This window comes from Narcine bancroftii, chromosome 1, assembly GCF_036971445.1.
Source record: "Narcine bancroftii isolate sNarBan1 chromosome 1, sNarBan1.hap1, whole genome shotgun sequence".
In the NCBI taxonomy this organism is placed as follows: Eukaryota; Metazoa; Chordata; class Chondrichthyes; order Torpediniformes; family Narcinidae; genus Narcine; species Narcine bancroftii.
Genome location: NC_091469.1, coordinates 37,206,972 through 37,221,858, shown reverse-complemented (window position 1 = coordinate 37,221,858; position 14,887 = coordinate 37,206,972). Strand labels below are relative to the sequence as shown.

General features: G+C 42.9%; 1 protein-coding gene across 10 annotated transcripts in view; it reads left to right on the top strand.

The window, feature by feature from the left end:
• Positions 1-14,887, top strand: part of dnah6 (dynein, axonemal, heavy chain 6) — a 362,044-nt gene that overhangs the window by 274,590 nt on the left and 72,567 nt on the right. For all 10 annotated transcript variants that reach the window (XM_069923917.1, XM_069923897.1, XM_069923911.1 and 7 more), the window contains one exon: positions 12,152-12,332. In XM_069923917.1, coding sequence (XP_069780018.1) covers positions 12,152-12,332 — 181 coding nt within the window. The remainder of the gene's footprint in view (positions 1-12,151; positions 12,333-14,887) is intronic.

Genomic DNA, 14,887 nt, shown 5'->3' with positions numbered 1-14,887 from the left:
TGTCATCATTGAGACTCAGGTTGTTTCTCTCGCACCATTTCATGAGATTTTCCACCTCTTCTCTGTAGTGCAACTCATAGTTGTTGCTGATGAAGCCAACTACTGTTGTGTCATCTGCAAACTTGATGATACTGTTGGAGATAGATCTGGCAATGCAGTTGTGGGTCAGTAGCATGAACAGGAATGGACTGAACACACAACCCTGAGGTTTGCCAGTGCTCAGTGTGATGGTGCTCAATATTCTGCTACTGACCCGGACAGACTGTGGCCTTTCCATTAGGAAGTTCAGGATCTAATTGTAGAGAAGGGTGGTGAGTCCCAGTGAGGACAGCTTCACCATCAACCTCTGGGCAATGAACATATTAAATGCCAAGCTGAAGTCAATGAATAGCAGCCTGGCATATGAGGCTTCGTTTTCCACGTCGGTCAGGACAGAGGGAAGTGACAAGGCTAGAGCATCATCTGGGGAACAGTATTTTCTATAGGCAAATTGAAATGGATCCAGAATCTCTGGGAGATGTGCTTTGATGTGTTCTATCACTAAACGCTTGAAGCATTTCATGGTGAAGGTAAGTGCCACAGGCAGTAGTCATTGAGGCCTGTTATTGTTGCCCTCTTGAGTACCAGGATGATGGTGGCTGTCTTGAACCCTGCGGCAAGGTCTTGAAGGTGTTGGAGATGTCCATGAAGATCTCCATCAATTGGTCTGCGTAGTCTTCAGTGCCTGATGAGGCATGTTGTCTGGTCCTGCTACCTTGTGTGGGTTCACCCTGGATAGGGTTCTTACCTCAGCTATATCTATGTGGGAGGCCCGTTCGTCAGGGGGACTTAGAGCTTTCTTTGGCATCATCCTGTTCTCATCAAACTGTGCATAGAAGGTGTTATTGTCCTTAATTCGCAAGGTTGATGTGATCTGTAATAGTCTTGATCCCTTGCTACATGCCCCTCGTGTCTCCGGTGTTGCACAGCTGTCTGTTGATCTTCTGTGCGTATCTAACTTTGCTTTCCAGATTGCTTGGTAGAGCTTAGCTCTGGCTGATCTTAGTCCAATCTTATCCCCCTATCCTGAAGGCAGCATTACAAACTCTGAGAAGGGTCCAAACCTCTGCATCCAACCATGGTTTCTGGTTAGCCTAGTTGGAGAAGCACTTGATTTTAGTGACATCCTCAAAGCACTTGCTGATGTAGCCAGTCACTGAGCTCGTGTACTCCTCTATGTTTACATAACCATCATAGGAGACCCCTCCCTGAAACAGCACCAGTCTATGGTCTCACAGCAGTCTTGCAGTGCTCCTATGGCCGTCTTCCCAGCCACATTCTGATCTCTCTGCGAACTGATCTGAGATCAAATCTGAGATCTGAATCTGAAATTCAGTACCTTGCATCTCATGGCCAATGCCTGGCGCCTTTTGTTTCATTTGGGAGATGTTGCTGCAGATGCTCACCAGGAATATTCCCTTGCTAGTCTTCTTCTTCCTCCTGCAGTTCTTACTTAACCTGCTTACCAGACACTCATATCCTCAGTCAATGCTTCTTTTTGCTTGCAGCACCTGCCAACTTTGATTTGCAAACTTATACAACATACTGCAGGTAATAGTAAAGTCAGCAAATCTGCATGACAAATTCACCAAGCCACATCAGAATGTTTCAGCAACAAAAAATGTCATTTTTGGGAAACCTTGGGGGCTTACCAGCTTCAACCTAATAGCCTGGTACTTAGATACTTTAACTGTGCTCAACTATTGTGTTAGGAGAGTACCCTGGTATGAATAGCATTGAAGAAGATGGTAATTTTTATTCCTCCTCTCTCCCCATTCCCCCACCTCTCCCAACAAATTGGTTCCTCTAGGTCAGGGGTGTCAAACTCAAATTCACAGAGGGCCAAAATTAAAAACTTGGACTAAGTCGAGGGCCGAACTAAATATTTATTGAAAATTTTCAACAACATCTGCATGTTTTCTCTTCTTTCAACATATGTAATGTTAAACTTTTTCTTATTAAAATAAACGTTTAATAATAGTTTTGGATAAACTCTTTCATTGTCATTGGCCCATTTCCTTTAGCGTTCTGAAACCGTGCACATGACGAGTCAATGAGGGATGATTAAAGCAGTGGTCTTCAAACTTTTTCATCCCACCCACAGACCACCTTAAGCAATCCCTTACTAATCACAGAGCACCAATGGCACGGGGACGCGAGTGGAAAGAAAAAAGTTGAGAACTGTTGTATTGTGGTAACTCCACATCTGATTAGGTTAATTGTTAGGCAAGTGGTCAGAGAAGGACCCCCCCCCCACCCCAAGAAAGGCTTAAATCACAAGAACAAAATAAGCTTCCGTCTCACTGCTCCCAATCTTACACACAGTCCTGATGTGGAATGTGGGGTCGCAGCTCCACGTTCACCTGAGTTCAGGTGCTGTCTGTGTGGAGTTTGTACGCTCTCCTCTTGTCTTGGACCAACAGGTCAGTCGCCTGACGAAGGCACCCGAACCCCCCGTTGAAACGCCGGCGTCCGGGGCGGTGGAGGAATTGGCTGAGAAGAGCGCGTTGCTCCCACCCCCCTCCCATGGTTGGAGAGGGATTAAACTGCGATCTCACGGCGCCGGGCTCGTCTCCAACAAAAGGAGCGGGAGGCAGGGTCTGCCGTGCACGGAGCGAGGGGGAAGGCATCGCCAATAAGACGTTCGGTCCGGTGTCGCCGCTGAAGCGCAGACCTAGCGAGGATGGTCCCCAACTCCAGCCGCGTCTGTGTGTCCGGGAGCCGGGCGGGCTGAGTGCGGCGCTCCGATCCCCGGGATTCGGGACTCTGAGATCCCTCCACACCTCCGGCGTCTTCATTTTCACCTTCAGAGTGCATGCGCTATACTGGCGCGGCGGCCAGCGGGCCAACTCTAATATATATTTAATATGATCTTGCGGGCCAAATATAATTATATCGCGGGCCAGAGTTTGACATGTGTGCTCTAGGTATTGTCATCTGATGAGAACATCCAGAAGCATTGACTGTCTTAGATTGAAGGCATCATGTACTTCGCAGGCCTGCCAATCACCACGAGGGAATTATTCAGGGAATTCAAAATTAAATGCGTATTGTGATTGTACAGATTACTAAGGGAATGTTTGAATGAGTGGTTGCCTGAATTAATTGGAAGCCAGTAATGCTGGAAAATCCTTGTGCTCGAAAGTGAAAAGTTTTCATTGCCAAATTCAAGGCATATAAAATAATTTCATCCCACATGTTTGATACAGCAGTGAAAATAATTGAAATTTACGTTGTGTCTACTTGTAAAGATCCTGTGGAGCAGAAGTTGAGGGTCTTTGACTTCCATAGAAGGAGACCATTCAAGCACATCAAATTACTTCTGCAGGATGTCATGTGCAATAAAAGCTTGATTCTGTGGACCATTCTAGAGAAACTAATTTATATTAATCTTGTACAATAAATGCAATTCATTCCCCTGTTCACCAGTGTTTGCATTCTTTGCCTTCATTCTGTTGTGGACCATTGCAGTACAAAAAAAACCCTCAAAATTCATTTAAAAATCAACATATTAAGCCATGCCAAATTGTATAGAAGCATTCTCTAATCATTCTTTTGAATCATCTCAGGAGCATTCTGTGTGTTTTTATGCTCCCAAAGTTCAACTGGCGGAAGGCTGCTGAACTTCAATAAAAGACTGCTGATAAACTTGTAGAAGCAGCTCTGGGCTAGAAAACTGGTCGAATAGCAAATTGAGTCTGGAGTGGTAGTAGAAATATTATGAATTATATCATCCTGACAAAGGACAACAAATTCCTGCTTTGAGGATCCACTACCAATTTTTTTCACGGGGGCTTTGGAGCAATCCACATAGCTTGGTCAAGGATACATTGCTGTGATGCTGTGATATAGTACAGGCTCTTTTGAATGCTGCAAACCACCAAGCCAAACTTCCATTCCGCTCCATCAAGAAAGCTTCCATTTTCTATTGTGTGCTCATGTGAATTTTTATTCTTAATATTATTTTCAGTATTCAGATACATCTTCAAAAATTATGCAATTAAAAAACAGAAATTAACACCCAGTCATTGTTAATAGCTTCAATGGTATAACTACACAAATTCAATAATATTCTTTCTTCTGATTTTGAAAGATTATCATGTAGTTTCATCAATTAGAATTGCTAAATCTGAATGGAAAGGCTTTTTTTTTCATCCTCTACTCCATCTGTAATATTTACTTGTGGTCTGGTATGATGAATATAGTTTGTGGCATTCTTCATTTGCTTTATGCTTCAGTAGATTGTCTCACTCAATGTAATCATAACTGAATGTTGATGCTGAAGTCAACTGCATTGCCTTATTTTCAATTGACTTATGAATCGTGACAGATGCAGTTACCAGTAATTAACATGCTGCAAGAGGTTCTTGTCTTCAGGTAAAAATCTTGTTCATAGATTCATCAATCAAGTGACACTTTACATATTATCAAAATGATCAAAATCATGTTTTTATGTTGTGTGCAAGAAAGTCTGAAATGTGAAAGCACTTGACAAAAAAAATGAAACACAGTTGATTTGCAATGGATTATCTGCTGAATATTGTTAATAGTTCTGGAAACAGCAATACGAACAGACCTATACTCCGGTGCTGCATTGTGTTTGATAGAAACACTTGTATAACGATTCATATTACTAGAAAAAACAATTGTCATTCAATGTATTTTCCAAACAAAAAGGAGATGGAATTCCTTCCTTAGCATTCTGATCAAAGTATTGAATCTCTTCCTTCTAATCAGTATGTAAAGTCACAGGATTTAGAAGTTTAACAATTATGACCAAGGTGAACTTAGAATATAGCAATTGGCAGAGTAGGGTCAAGGGGTTTAAAGGACACTTCTGTTCCCATTTTATGATGTTTTAGTATCAATATTCAAATTTTAACTAATATTTTTGCTGCTGGCCCTTTTCTCAATTTCCTTTTTCAGGAAAGGAAGGAATTGATTCATGACAGATCACCTTGGCTTTCTGTAATTTCCAGAACATTTCCTATTTTCCATCTGGTAATTTATTGCTTCACACAAGAACATTTCCACAGAGAATTCATTCGTTGGGTGAAAGTAAATGTTACAAATTAATTGCGAACTACTGATCAGCCACTCTTGATTGAACTATCTTCTGTAAACAATGAGTCTACAGTTAGGCAGCACTGAAACTATACCAACCATTATAGTTATCTGTACTAAGTGGACAAAGAACTCAGTGGGTCAGACAGTATCCATGGGTAGAAGTGGTCAGTCAATGTTTTGGATCTGAACCCTTTTTCAAGATTAAGATAAAATAGGTAAAATTGCATCTATAAAGTGGAGGAGGGGGAAGAAGCTGTGGGTGTGGTACAGAGGTAACAGAGTTTAGGACAGAAGGCATGGGATGTGGAAAGACAATGGAGAACCAGGAAGAAGGAGAAACATTAGGAAGGGGGAAGGGAAGAAAAGTTAAAGAGGGCGAAAAAAGTAAGTAAAGTAGGTAAAGAAGAAGTGGAAATAGTTGAACCAGATGGGGGTACGGGTTTCCTAAAATTAGAAAAATCAATGTTCTGACCCTGAGGTTTAAGGCTGGTCAGGGGGCTTATGATGTGTTGTTCCTCAAGTCCATATTTAGCCTTGTTCTGACAATGGAATAGGCCAAGGACAGATGTCACTGTAGGAATGGTTGGGGAGCTAAAAGGGTTGGCAGCAGGAAGCTCAATCTTTCAAATTTAGATGCACAGAGTGCAGGTGTGGGGTGAAGCAGACACCCAATCTGTATTTGATCTCACAGATGTAGAGAGGCCAGATTGGGTACCTTAAATGCAGTAGATTAGGTTGAACAATGTACAAGTGAAGCTTGCCTCTTGTGAACTGTGGTAAACCACGGATGCATATAATTGTCTGGTCAGGCACACCTATTGGCTGATTGTACCTGTGGTCCCTCCCCACAGGCTCCTGTATAAAAGTGACTGTTCCACAGCCCCCTTCTAAGTGCAAGGACAGTTGAACAGTATGAATGTGCCTTTGTTCTTGTGAACAATAGTCTTTCGATTAATCGATAGTGCATCAATTTTATTCTCTAAAGTGTTTTTTTTTTGCAATGGAGCAGATCCTGAAGCCAGAGAAGTTGGAGATCGATCCTCAATCGCCTGAGGCATCCACCAACTTTGAGCTCTGGCTGCATTGTTTTGAAGCATTCTTGCAGGCTTCCTCTACCATTGTGCAGTCAGAGACTGATAAGCTACAAGTGCTGCACTCCCGGGTTAGCATCTTGGTGTATTCCATGATCAGGGATGCTAAATTGTAGCATCTACAGGAAGCCATGTACATACTCAAAGGACAGTACCTGCGTAAGATCAATGTTGCCCACGCCATACACCTTCTAGTGACCCACAAACAACGACCCAGTGAGTCTAATGCCAAATATCTTTGGGCCCTGTGAGCCCTCAGCAGGACCTGTGAATGCAAGGCCATGTCCACTGCAGAGTACTCAGAGGACCTGATCTGGGATGCCTGTGCTGTGGGGATCAGGTCGAACTATATCCAACAGAGATTCCTGGAGCAAGGAGAGCAGTCAAGCTGGCAGATACACTGGAGGTGGCTCTCCAGAACATGGAGGCCTGTTACTCGACTGACAACATGGCCACCTCATGGTTACCTGGAGTGCCGCCATCTTGCTCTGCTAATGTCTCGGCTATGGCAGCAGTGCTCTGTGACTACCTCTTGTCACTTTAATCCGGCTCCACTGACAACCCGACCACAGCCGCAGTGTAGAAGTAGCACCCAAAGTGCTACTTCTGTGGCCTGGACAAGCATCACAGGAAATGCTGCCCAACAAAGGATTTAACTTGCACAAGCTGCGGGAAGAAGGGCCACTATGCCAAAGTGTGTAAATTGAAACCCCTCCCTAGCAGCACCATGTGCAGATCATGGGGGCCATCGTCCTATACACCAGGGGGGAGCAGTGCCATGTGCGATACGTAGAGGCTGCCATCTTGGGTGCCATTGTCAGGACCCAGCAGCACTCTTTGCGGACGCTGGTGGCCATCATCTTGAACACCATCATCTTCCACAGTAGTGATATGCTGCGACCCGACACTGGCCTCCACCACAACTCAACCAGGACAGCCCACATCAACTCGCCAGGTCGATGATAGATATTCAGGTAAAAGGCTACGAGAAGAGTTGCTTATTTAATATTGGGAGCATGGAGAGCTTCATACACCTGGACACAGTGCAGCGCTTTTCCCTTGCAGTATTGCCGGTGAACCAGAAGATCTCCTTGGCATCCAAGTTGCAGATAGTGGACGTCCAGGGCTTCTGCATAGCATCTCCAATGGTGCAATGTACTGAATATAAAGATTTTAGACTGATTGTAATGTCACAGCTTTGCACTGCTGTGCTATTGAGACTTGATTTTTAGTGTCATCTTAAAAGCATGATGATGGAGTTTGATGCCCCCCATCCACCCCTGTGTATAAATGGCAATTTTTGAACTGTCCACTGCGTGGCACCCATCCTCTGCAACTCCCTATTGTACATGCTAGCCACCCAACTGCTCACTATGCATGTCCTGTGGGTTCTCCACATTTAAAGTTACCCGCCTGGTATTATTCGCTAACATCACTCCCAACTGTAAACCTGGCACCACTAAAAGTAGGCAGTGCAGTGCCAGGGACAGGGCCTTCATCAAGGAAGAGGTAGAGAATTTACTCAAGGAGGGGGTTATTGAAGCCAGTACCAGCTCTTGGAGAGTGCAGGTAGTGGTAGTACAGAACGGGGAAAAGAATAGGGTGGTCATCGCCTACAGTCAGATCATCAACAGGTACATGCAATTGGACACATACCCCCTCCCACGCATCACCGACATAGTCAATCAAATTGCCCAGTATTTGGTCTTTTTGACCATTGACCTGAAGTCGGCATACCACCAGCTCCTAGAGGACTGCCAGTATATGGCATTCTAGGCAGATGGCTGCATCTACCGCTTCCTGCGGGTTCCCTTCGGTGTCACAAATGGTGTCTCAGTCTTCTGGGAGATGGAATGTATGGTGGATCAGTATGAATTGCGGGCCACTTTCCCATACCTTGATAATGTCACCATCTGAGGCCACAACCTGCAGGACCATGATGCCAATCTCCAAAAATTTGTCGAAACAGCAAGCTCCTAAACCTTACATATAGTAAAACCAAGTGCGTGTTTTGCAGATCCTGTCTAGCTGTGTCATGGAGAATGGAATTATTAGCCTGGACCCTGACCACATGCAGCTGCTCCTGGAGCTTCCCCTTCCACACAGCTTCAAGGCCCTGAGGAGGTGCCCTGGGTTCTTTTCCTGTTATGCTCAATTATGTGGACAAGGCCCACTCCATCATCAAATCCACATCATTTCCCCGGCGGTGGAGCCTTCAATCGCCAAGGCCATAATGCATGCTGTGGACGAATCCATTCTGTTTCAGGTGGAAAACGATGCATCAGACTTTACCCTGGCAGCCACCCTTAACGGGGTAGGCAGGCCAGTCACATTTTTTTCATGTACCCTGCAGGGCCCCGAGATTCGACTGTGCGGCACCGGCGCCATTACCCGGCCGGTAAGAGCTTTACCCTGCTGACTGATCAACAGTCATGTTTAACAATCAGCAGCGAAGTTAAATCGGAAATGATAAAATACTGAGGTGGAGGATTGAATTCTTCACCTACAATTACAATGTTTTGTACCAGCCAGGGAAACTTAATGTGCCGCCAGTCACCCTATCCCGTGGGGCTTGTGCCAGCACACAGATCGACTGGCTGCAAAACCTCCACAATGATCTCTATCACCCTGGAGTTATCAGGTTTTTAAATTTTGTTAAAGCATACAACCTGCTATACTCCATCGACGAGATTAGGTCCATGACAAAGAACTGTCAGGGCTGCGCTGAGTGCAAGCCGCACTTCTACCAGCCAGACAGGGCACAATAAATTAAAGCAACCCGCCCCTTTAAGTGATTCAGTGTTGATTTTAAATGACCCCTTCCCTCCAGTGAATGCAATGTGTATTTTCTTAACATCACTGATGAATACTCTTGTTTTCCATTTGCCATCTCCTGCTTGGACATGACTGCTGCTACAGTCATCAAGGCCCTGTGCAGCCTTTTCCCCCCCTTTGTTTGGCTTCCCCAGTTATATCCACAGTGACCAGGGTCCTTCCTTTATGAGTGATGAGCTGTGCCAGTACCCATTTGCCAGAGCCATTGCCACCAGCAGGACCACTAGTTATAACCCCCAGGATAATGGCCAAGAGGAGAGAGGGAATGCTATAGCACGGAAGGCAATCTTCCTAGCCTTGCGATCTAAGGGCCTTCCAGTCTCCCGCTGGCTGGAAGTCCTCCTGGAGGAACACCACTCTATCAGGTCCCTGCTATGTACAGCCACAAATACAATACCACATGAACGTATGTTTTCCTTTCCCAGAAAATCTGCAACAGGAACCACACTACCGGTATGGCTGACTTCCCTAGCACTTGTCCTACTCCAAAAACATGTGAGGAGCCATAATTCTGACCCCTTGGTCAAAAGGGTTCACCTCCTCCATGCCAACCCCAATATTCCTACAGACATGAAGACACCGTCTCTGTCAGGGACCTCGCTCCCCCATGGGCCCTGGAGACCACTGCTAATCACCCCACACTTCCCTCTCTGTTGAACACACCTGATGCACCTGACCTCTGGTATCCTACCTCTGCCCCGAGGGAGGAGACGCTGGACTCATCAGCACCTACCAACCAGCATAACATTGATGAGTACATACAGGTGCCCGAGAGCATCCAGGACCCCACTGCTGCACCACAACTGCAACTGGTACTACATTGGACCACATGAAAGACTGAATTTGTGATTTTAGAATTGCAATTTTGTAAATGCCACTTCACCCTGCTGGACTCTTTTTAAAAACAAGGGGTGAATTTGGTAAACCACTGTTATGTATAATTGTTTGGTTAGGCACATCTGTTGGTCGATTGTACTTGTATATAGGTGATTGTTTTTCAGTGCAGGACAGTTGAACAGCTTGGATGTGCCTTTGTTCTTTAGTGAATAAAAGCCTATTGGTTTTTCAACAACAGTCTTTTGAGTAATTGATGGTGCATCGCGGACATTCTGTTTGTAGCCCTGGAGGGAGGTGAGGGAGGAGATGTAAGGATGTGCTTTGCACTTTCCGAAGATACAGTAGGAAGTGCCAAAAGGGGTGGAATATTGGGTTGGGAGGGAAGAGCAGCCAAGTGAGTTCCAGAGAAACTTAACCCTGTGAAAAGTCAATAAGGATAGTGAGGGAAAGATGTGGCTAGTTGTGGGATCATGCTGAAGTTGATGGAAGTGTTGGAGGATAATGTATCTGATGCAGAAGCTGGTGGGATGGTAAGTGAAGAAAAAAGGGACTCCTTGTTCTGCCTGTGAGTGTGGAGGGGGTGATGGGGGAGTTATCTAAGAAGAGAGGTATGAGAAATGGAGGCTATATGACTACAAAATTTAGTGATGACAGTGAGGGGGTATCTAAATTTATTAAAGATCGAGGATATTTTGGATATCCTGGAGTGGAAGGCCTCATCCTGAGAATAGATGTGGTGGAGGAATTGTGAGAAAGGGATTATGTTGTTACAAGGGACAGGATTTGAAGTGGTATCATCTGGTTAGCTATGAGAGTCAGTGAGTTTGTAATAGATATCAGTAGATAGTTTGTCCTCTGAGATAGAGACAGAGAGGTCAAGGAAGAGGAGATAGGTATCATAAACCAGGTAAATTAAAGGCCAGGGTGAAAGCTCGTAGTAAATTTAATAAAATTGTCAAGTTCTACATGTGTACAGGAGGTGGCAGCAATGCTGTCATAAGTTCTCCCTTTCCATCTGTAATTTCACCTCTTCTGTCTTAGTCTTGAGAAAGGGTTCAGACTTGAAATGTTGATGGACCATTTCTACACATGGATGCTATCTCGTATGTTGAGTTCCTCCAGTAATTTTTTGAAATTGAGGATTCCAATGCCTGGAGCTTTATATTCTCTACTGGCACACAGTATATTCCAAGCAATGTCACTACCCCCTTTTTAAAAATTTCTAAACTTTATCCCTATGGCTTCCTGTTAGGAGCCTTCCTCATAACTACAATAATCCAATGCTCCCTCCAGTCCTGCCCTTCAAGACAAGTCTCAGTAATTGCAACAATATCATGTTACCACATGCTGATCAATGATCTAAATTCACCTGCCTTACGCGTCAGGCTTCTTGAATTATAATAGATGCAGTTTAACCTTCCAGTCCTTGCATGTGTCTTATATCCATATCTGTTCTGCCCACTGGACTGACTGAAATGTTCTTGTGTACATGACTGATCTTGCCCCAGTTTTATTTCATTCTGTGCCCTAACCCTCTGACAAATTACAGTAGTTTAAAACCTTCCCAACAGCACAAAAAAAAATTCTGGGCAAGGGTATTGAACCTAATCAGATGCAATCCATCCTCCTTTTATAAGTCCCATCTACCCCAGAAATGATTCCAACAATCAAAAATCAAGAGACTTCCTACTAAACCAACCATTTAGTCATACTTTAATCTAACCTCTCTATTCTTACCTCTATGTTTAGGAGCATGTGGTACTGGAAGTAATCCAGTAATTACAACATTAAAAGCTTTTAATCTACCTATAACCTTAAATTTATGCTGGAGGACCACACATTCTTTTCTACTCGTATTGTTGACAATGACATTTACTACAACTACTGATTGTTTACTCTCCCTTTTCAGTATGCTCTGCAGCTGTGATGGAAGAAAACATGAAAAAAATATTGGCAGGAGAACTTACTATTATCCATTATTTCCTATGAGCTGCTTCTTTCCTCTTGGTATCAGTGATGTAATCATCTCTTCACAAAGTTTTATAATAAGTAGCCTGTGACATGGTTTTCCTATTTGATTTGATTACATTTTGCAAACTGCTCAGTCACTTCCATTAAAATCAGACTGCTTTGTATTAGACCCTGATGTAGGGACTCAACCCGAAATGTTTACCATCACCTTGCCTCCTCAGATGTTGCTTAACCTGTTGAGTTCTTCCAGCATTTATTTTTTCTGCATTGTTTACTTGCATTGTATGGTTTCTTGGTATGTTCTTTTACAGTGATGTTGTACGATTAGAGAAACCTGAACTTGAAGAACAAAGAAATCAGTTAATTGTTCAAATCAACTCTGATAAAAATCAGTTGAAAGCTATTGAAGATAGAATCTTGAAGCTGCTTTTTACTTCAGAAGGTAACATCTTGGATAATGAAGAATTAATAAACACCCTTCAAGAGTCAAAGGTAACTTGTTTTATGAAATGTCTTATCAGGGCAATGAACAAGATAATTGAATTTGGAGTATTTATTTTCCTTCTATGAAAAACATTCAGAAGGATGATTATTACCTAATATGCAAAGTATCTACTATTTCCAAAAGGTGTTTGATTAGGTGCCACTTAAAAGACCTGAATAAGAAAGGATACAGGGGTTATTTTATAGGCATGGATGGAGGATTGGTTAACCAATAAAGGACAAGAAAGTTTTGGTAAAATGTGCTTCTTTGATTGACAATCAATAGAATGCTGCTGTGATTAGTGCTGGGGCCACAACTATTCACACAATGATTTGGAGGAGGGCACCATATGCAATGTATCTAAGTTTACTGATGACATCAGATTGAGTGGAAAAACAAATTGAGTAGAAGATATAGAGAGTCTTCAGAAAGATATAGATACTTTAAGTGAGTGGGCAAGGATCTGGCAGATGAGGTACAATGTTGGTAAATGTTAGATCATCCACTTTGGAAGGAAAATAAGGTTCTGTATATTACAAAGATCTCCACGTATTCAAAGCAAATGTAGACACAAGTTGCTTAATAGAATCTAATTAACACAGCCACTTTGTTATGCTCCCTGCTTGTTTTGGTAGATGATGGCCAGATCTTACTCCTATACTAGGACACTTCCTCCAACCATAGCCTGATAAGCCACAGCTGTAACATATAATTTTCTTTACACTTCTATGTCCAGTGTGACAGTTCCTTGTACATACCTCTGTCACTGGCACATAGAGCAATTTTTTTGTTTCCTTACTAGAGTGACATAGAACATTTCACCACACTCGTTCAATGTTGTGTCGTCCGATGTAAACCTACTCCACAGAAATGTAACTTTCACCCATAGCCCTCTATTTTTATTGTATTAATATGTTTATCTGTTGTATCAGACCAACATTCCCCTACCCCCCACCTCTCGCCACAATCCCTGACAATGCACTTCAGGCACTCACCACTCCCTGTGTAAAAGCCCATCTCTGACATGTCCCCTAAGCTGTCCTCTCACAATCCTGCCATTACCATGTACTCTTCCTCCAAGTTCCACCTTCCAAATTACATCACTTCACATATCCAGACTGAACTCCATCTACCACTTCTCTGCCCAACTCTGCATCCAGTCAATATCCTGTTATAACCTACAAAAACCTTCTTCATATCCACAACACCTCCAACCTTTGTATCATCTGTAAACTTACTGATCCACCCCTCCACTTCTTCATCCAAGCCATTTATAAAAATCACAAAGAGCAGATGTCTCAGAGCAGATCCCTGTGGAATGCTATTTGTCACTGATTTCCAGGCAGAATTCAACCCTTTACTTTCTGCAGGCAAGCTAATTCTGAATCCAAGCAGCCAAAGTTCTTTGGATCCCATGCCTCATGACTCTCTGAATGTGCCTACCATGCAGGACCTTATCAAATGCCTTAATAAAAGTGATTTACACCACATCTACAGCCTTACTTTTATAATTAGGCTCATGAGATTGGACCAACCTTTCACAAAGTCATGCTGACTATCCCCGAGAAGACTATGCTTCTCTAAATGCTCCGTAAATTCTGTCCCCAAGAATTCTCTCCAATAGTTTGCCCACTACTGGTCTATAATCCCCAGAACTCTCCCTCTTACCTTTCTTAAACAAAGGGACTATATTTGCCATTCTCAGCCTATTTTCCAAAGGTGTGGAGATCAAAAAAACTTCCTTTTAAGAAGTAACGATGACAGGATATAATGCCTACTAGGTAAAATCATTGGGGGAAAGGACACCAAAATCATCTACCAGAGTATCTACTTCATCATTTATTTTTGTAATTTCATTCTCCTTCTCTTCCATTTATGTAAAATAAGTGGTTTTGAGAAGTGAAATAAAAGATTTGAAAGGAAGAATAGTGTATGGAAGTTGTGAAGAAGCAATTACCTATACTTCTTTACTATTGCATATTTCAGTCAATACAATGGCCCATAGTTGGTGCTTCTTCCACAATGACTATGAGTTGGATCTGTGGTAATCTTGGATAACACATTGAAAAGTAAAATGAAATGATTGTCTTAATTTCTTCACTCAATTAGAACTCATACTAACCCTCTGGTTGGCAGTGATTGGGGCAGTCAGAAAACTGAAGATGGTTGCCTACTCTAGACAAGCTACAGAAATAATAATAGGAAGGCAAATTTGTGATATAGAAAGTGAATGGGGAAAGGGTAAGGGGAAATCAATAGTACCTAAATATAATGACTGAAGTGAAATTGAAGAGAAGCTCTTACATTGTGAGATAATGACCCGATTGTTAATAACACTATTGTCTTGTGAAGGACCGGAGACATCAGGTTGTGCTATATTCATTGTAATCTTTACTCAGAAGCCTATAACAGTAATTTTATGTTCGAAGGCTGTGGGCTTAGTTCCTGATATAGAAAATTGGCAGGTACAATTTCCCATTAGCATCATTTGCAAGAGGGGGCAGGCTGTTCAGCTACCTGAGGTTGTTCTTGCGTTCAGTTATGTCATGATTAATTAGATCAT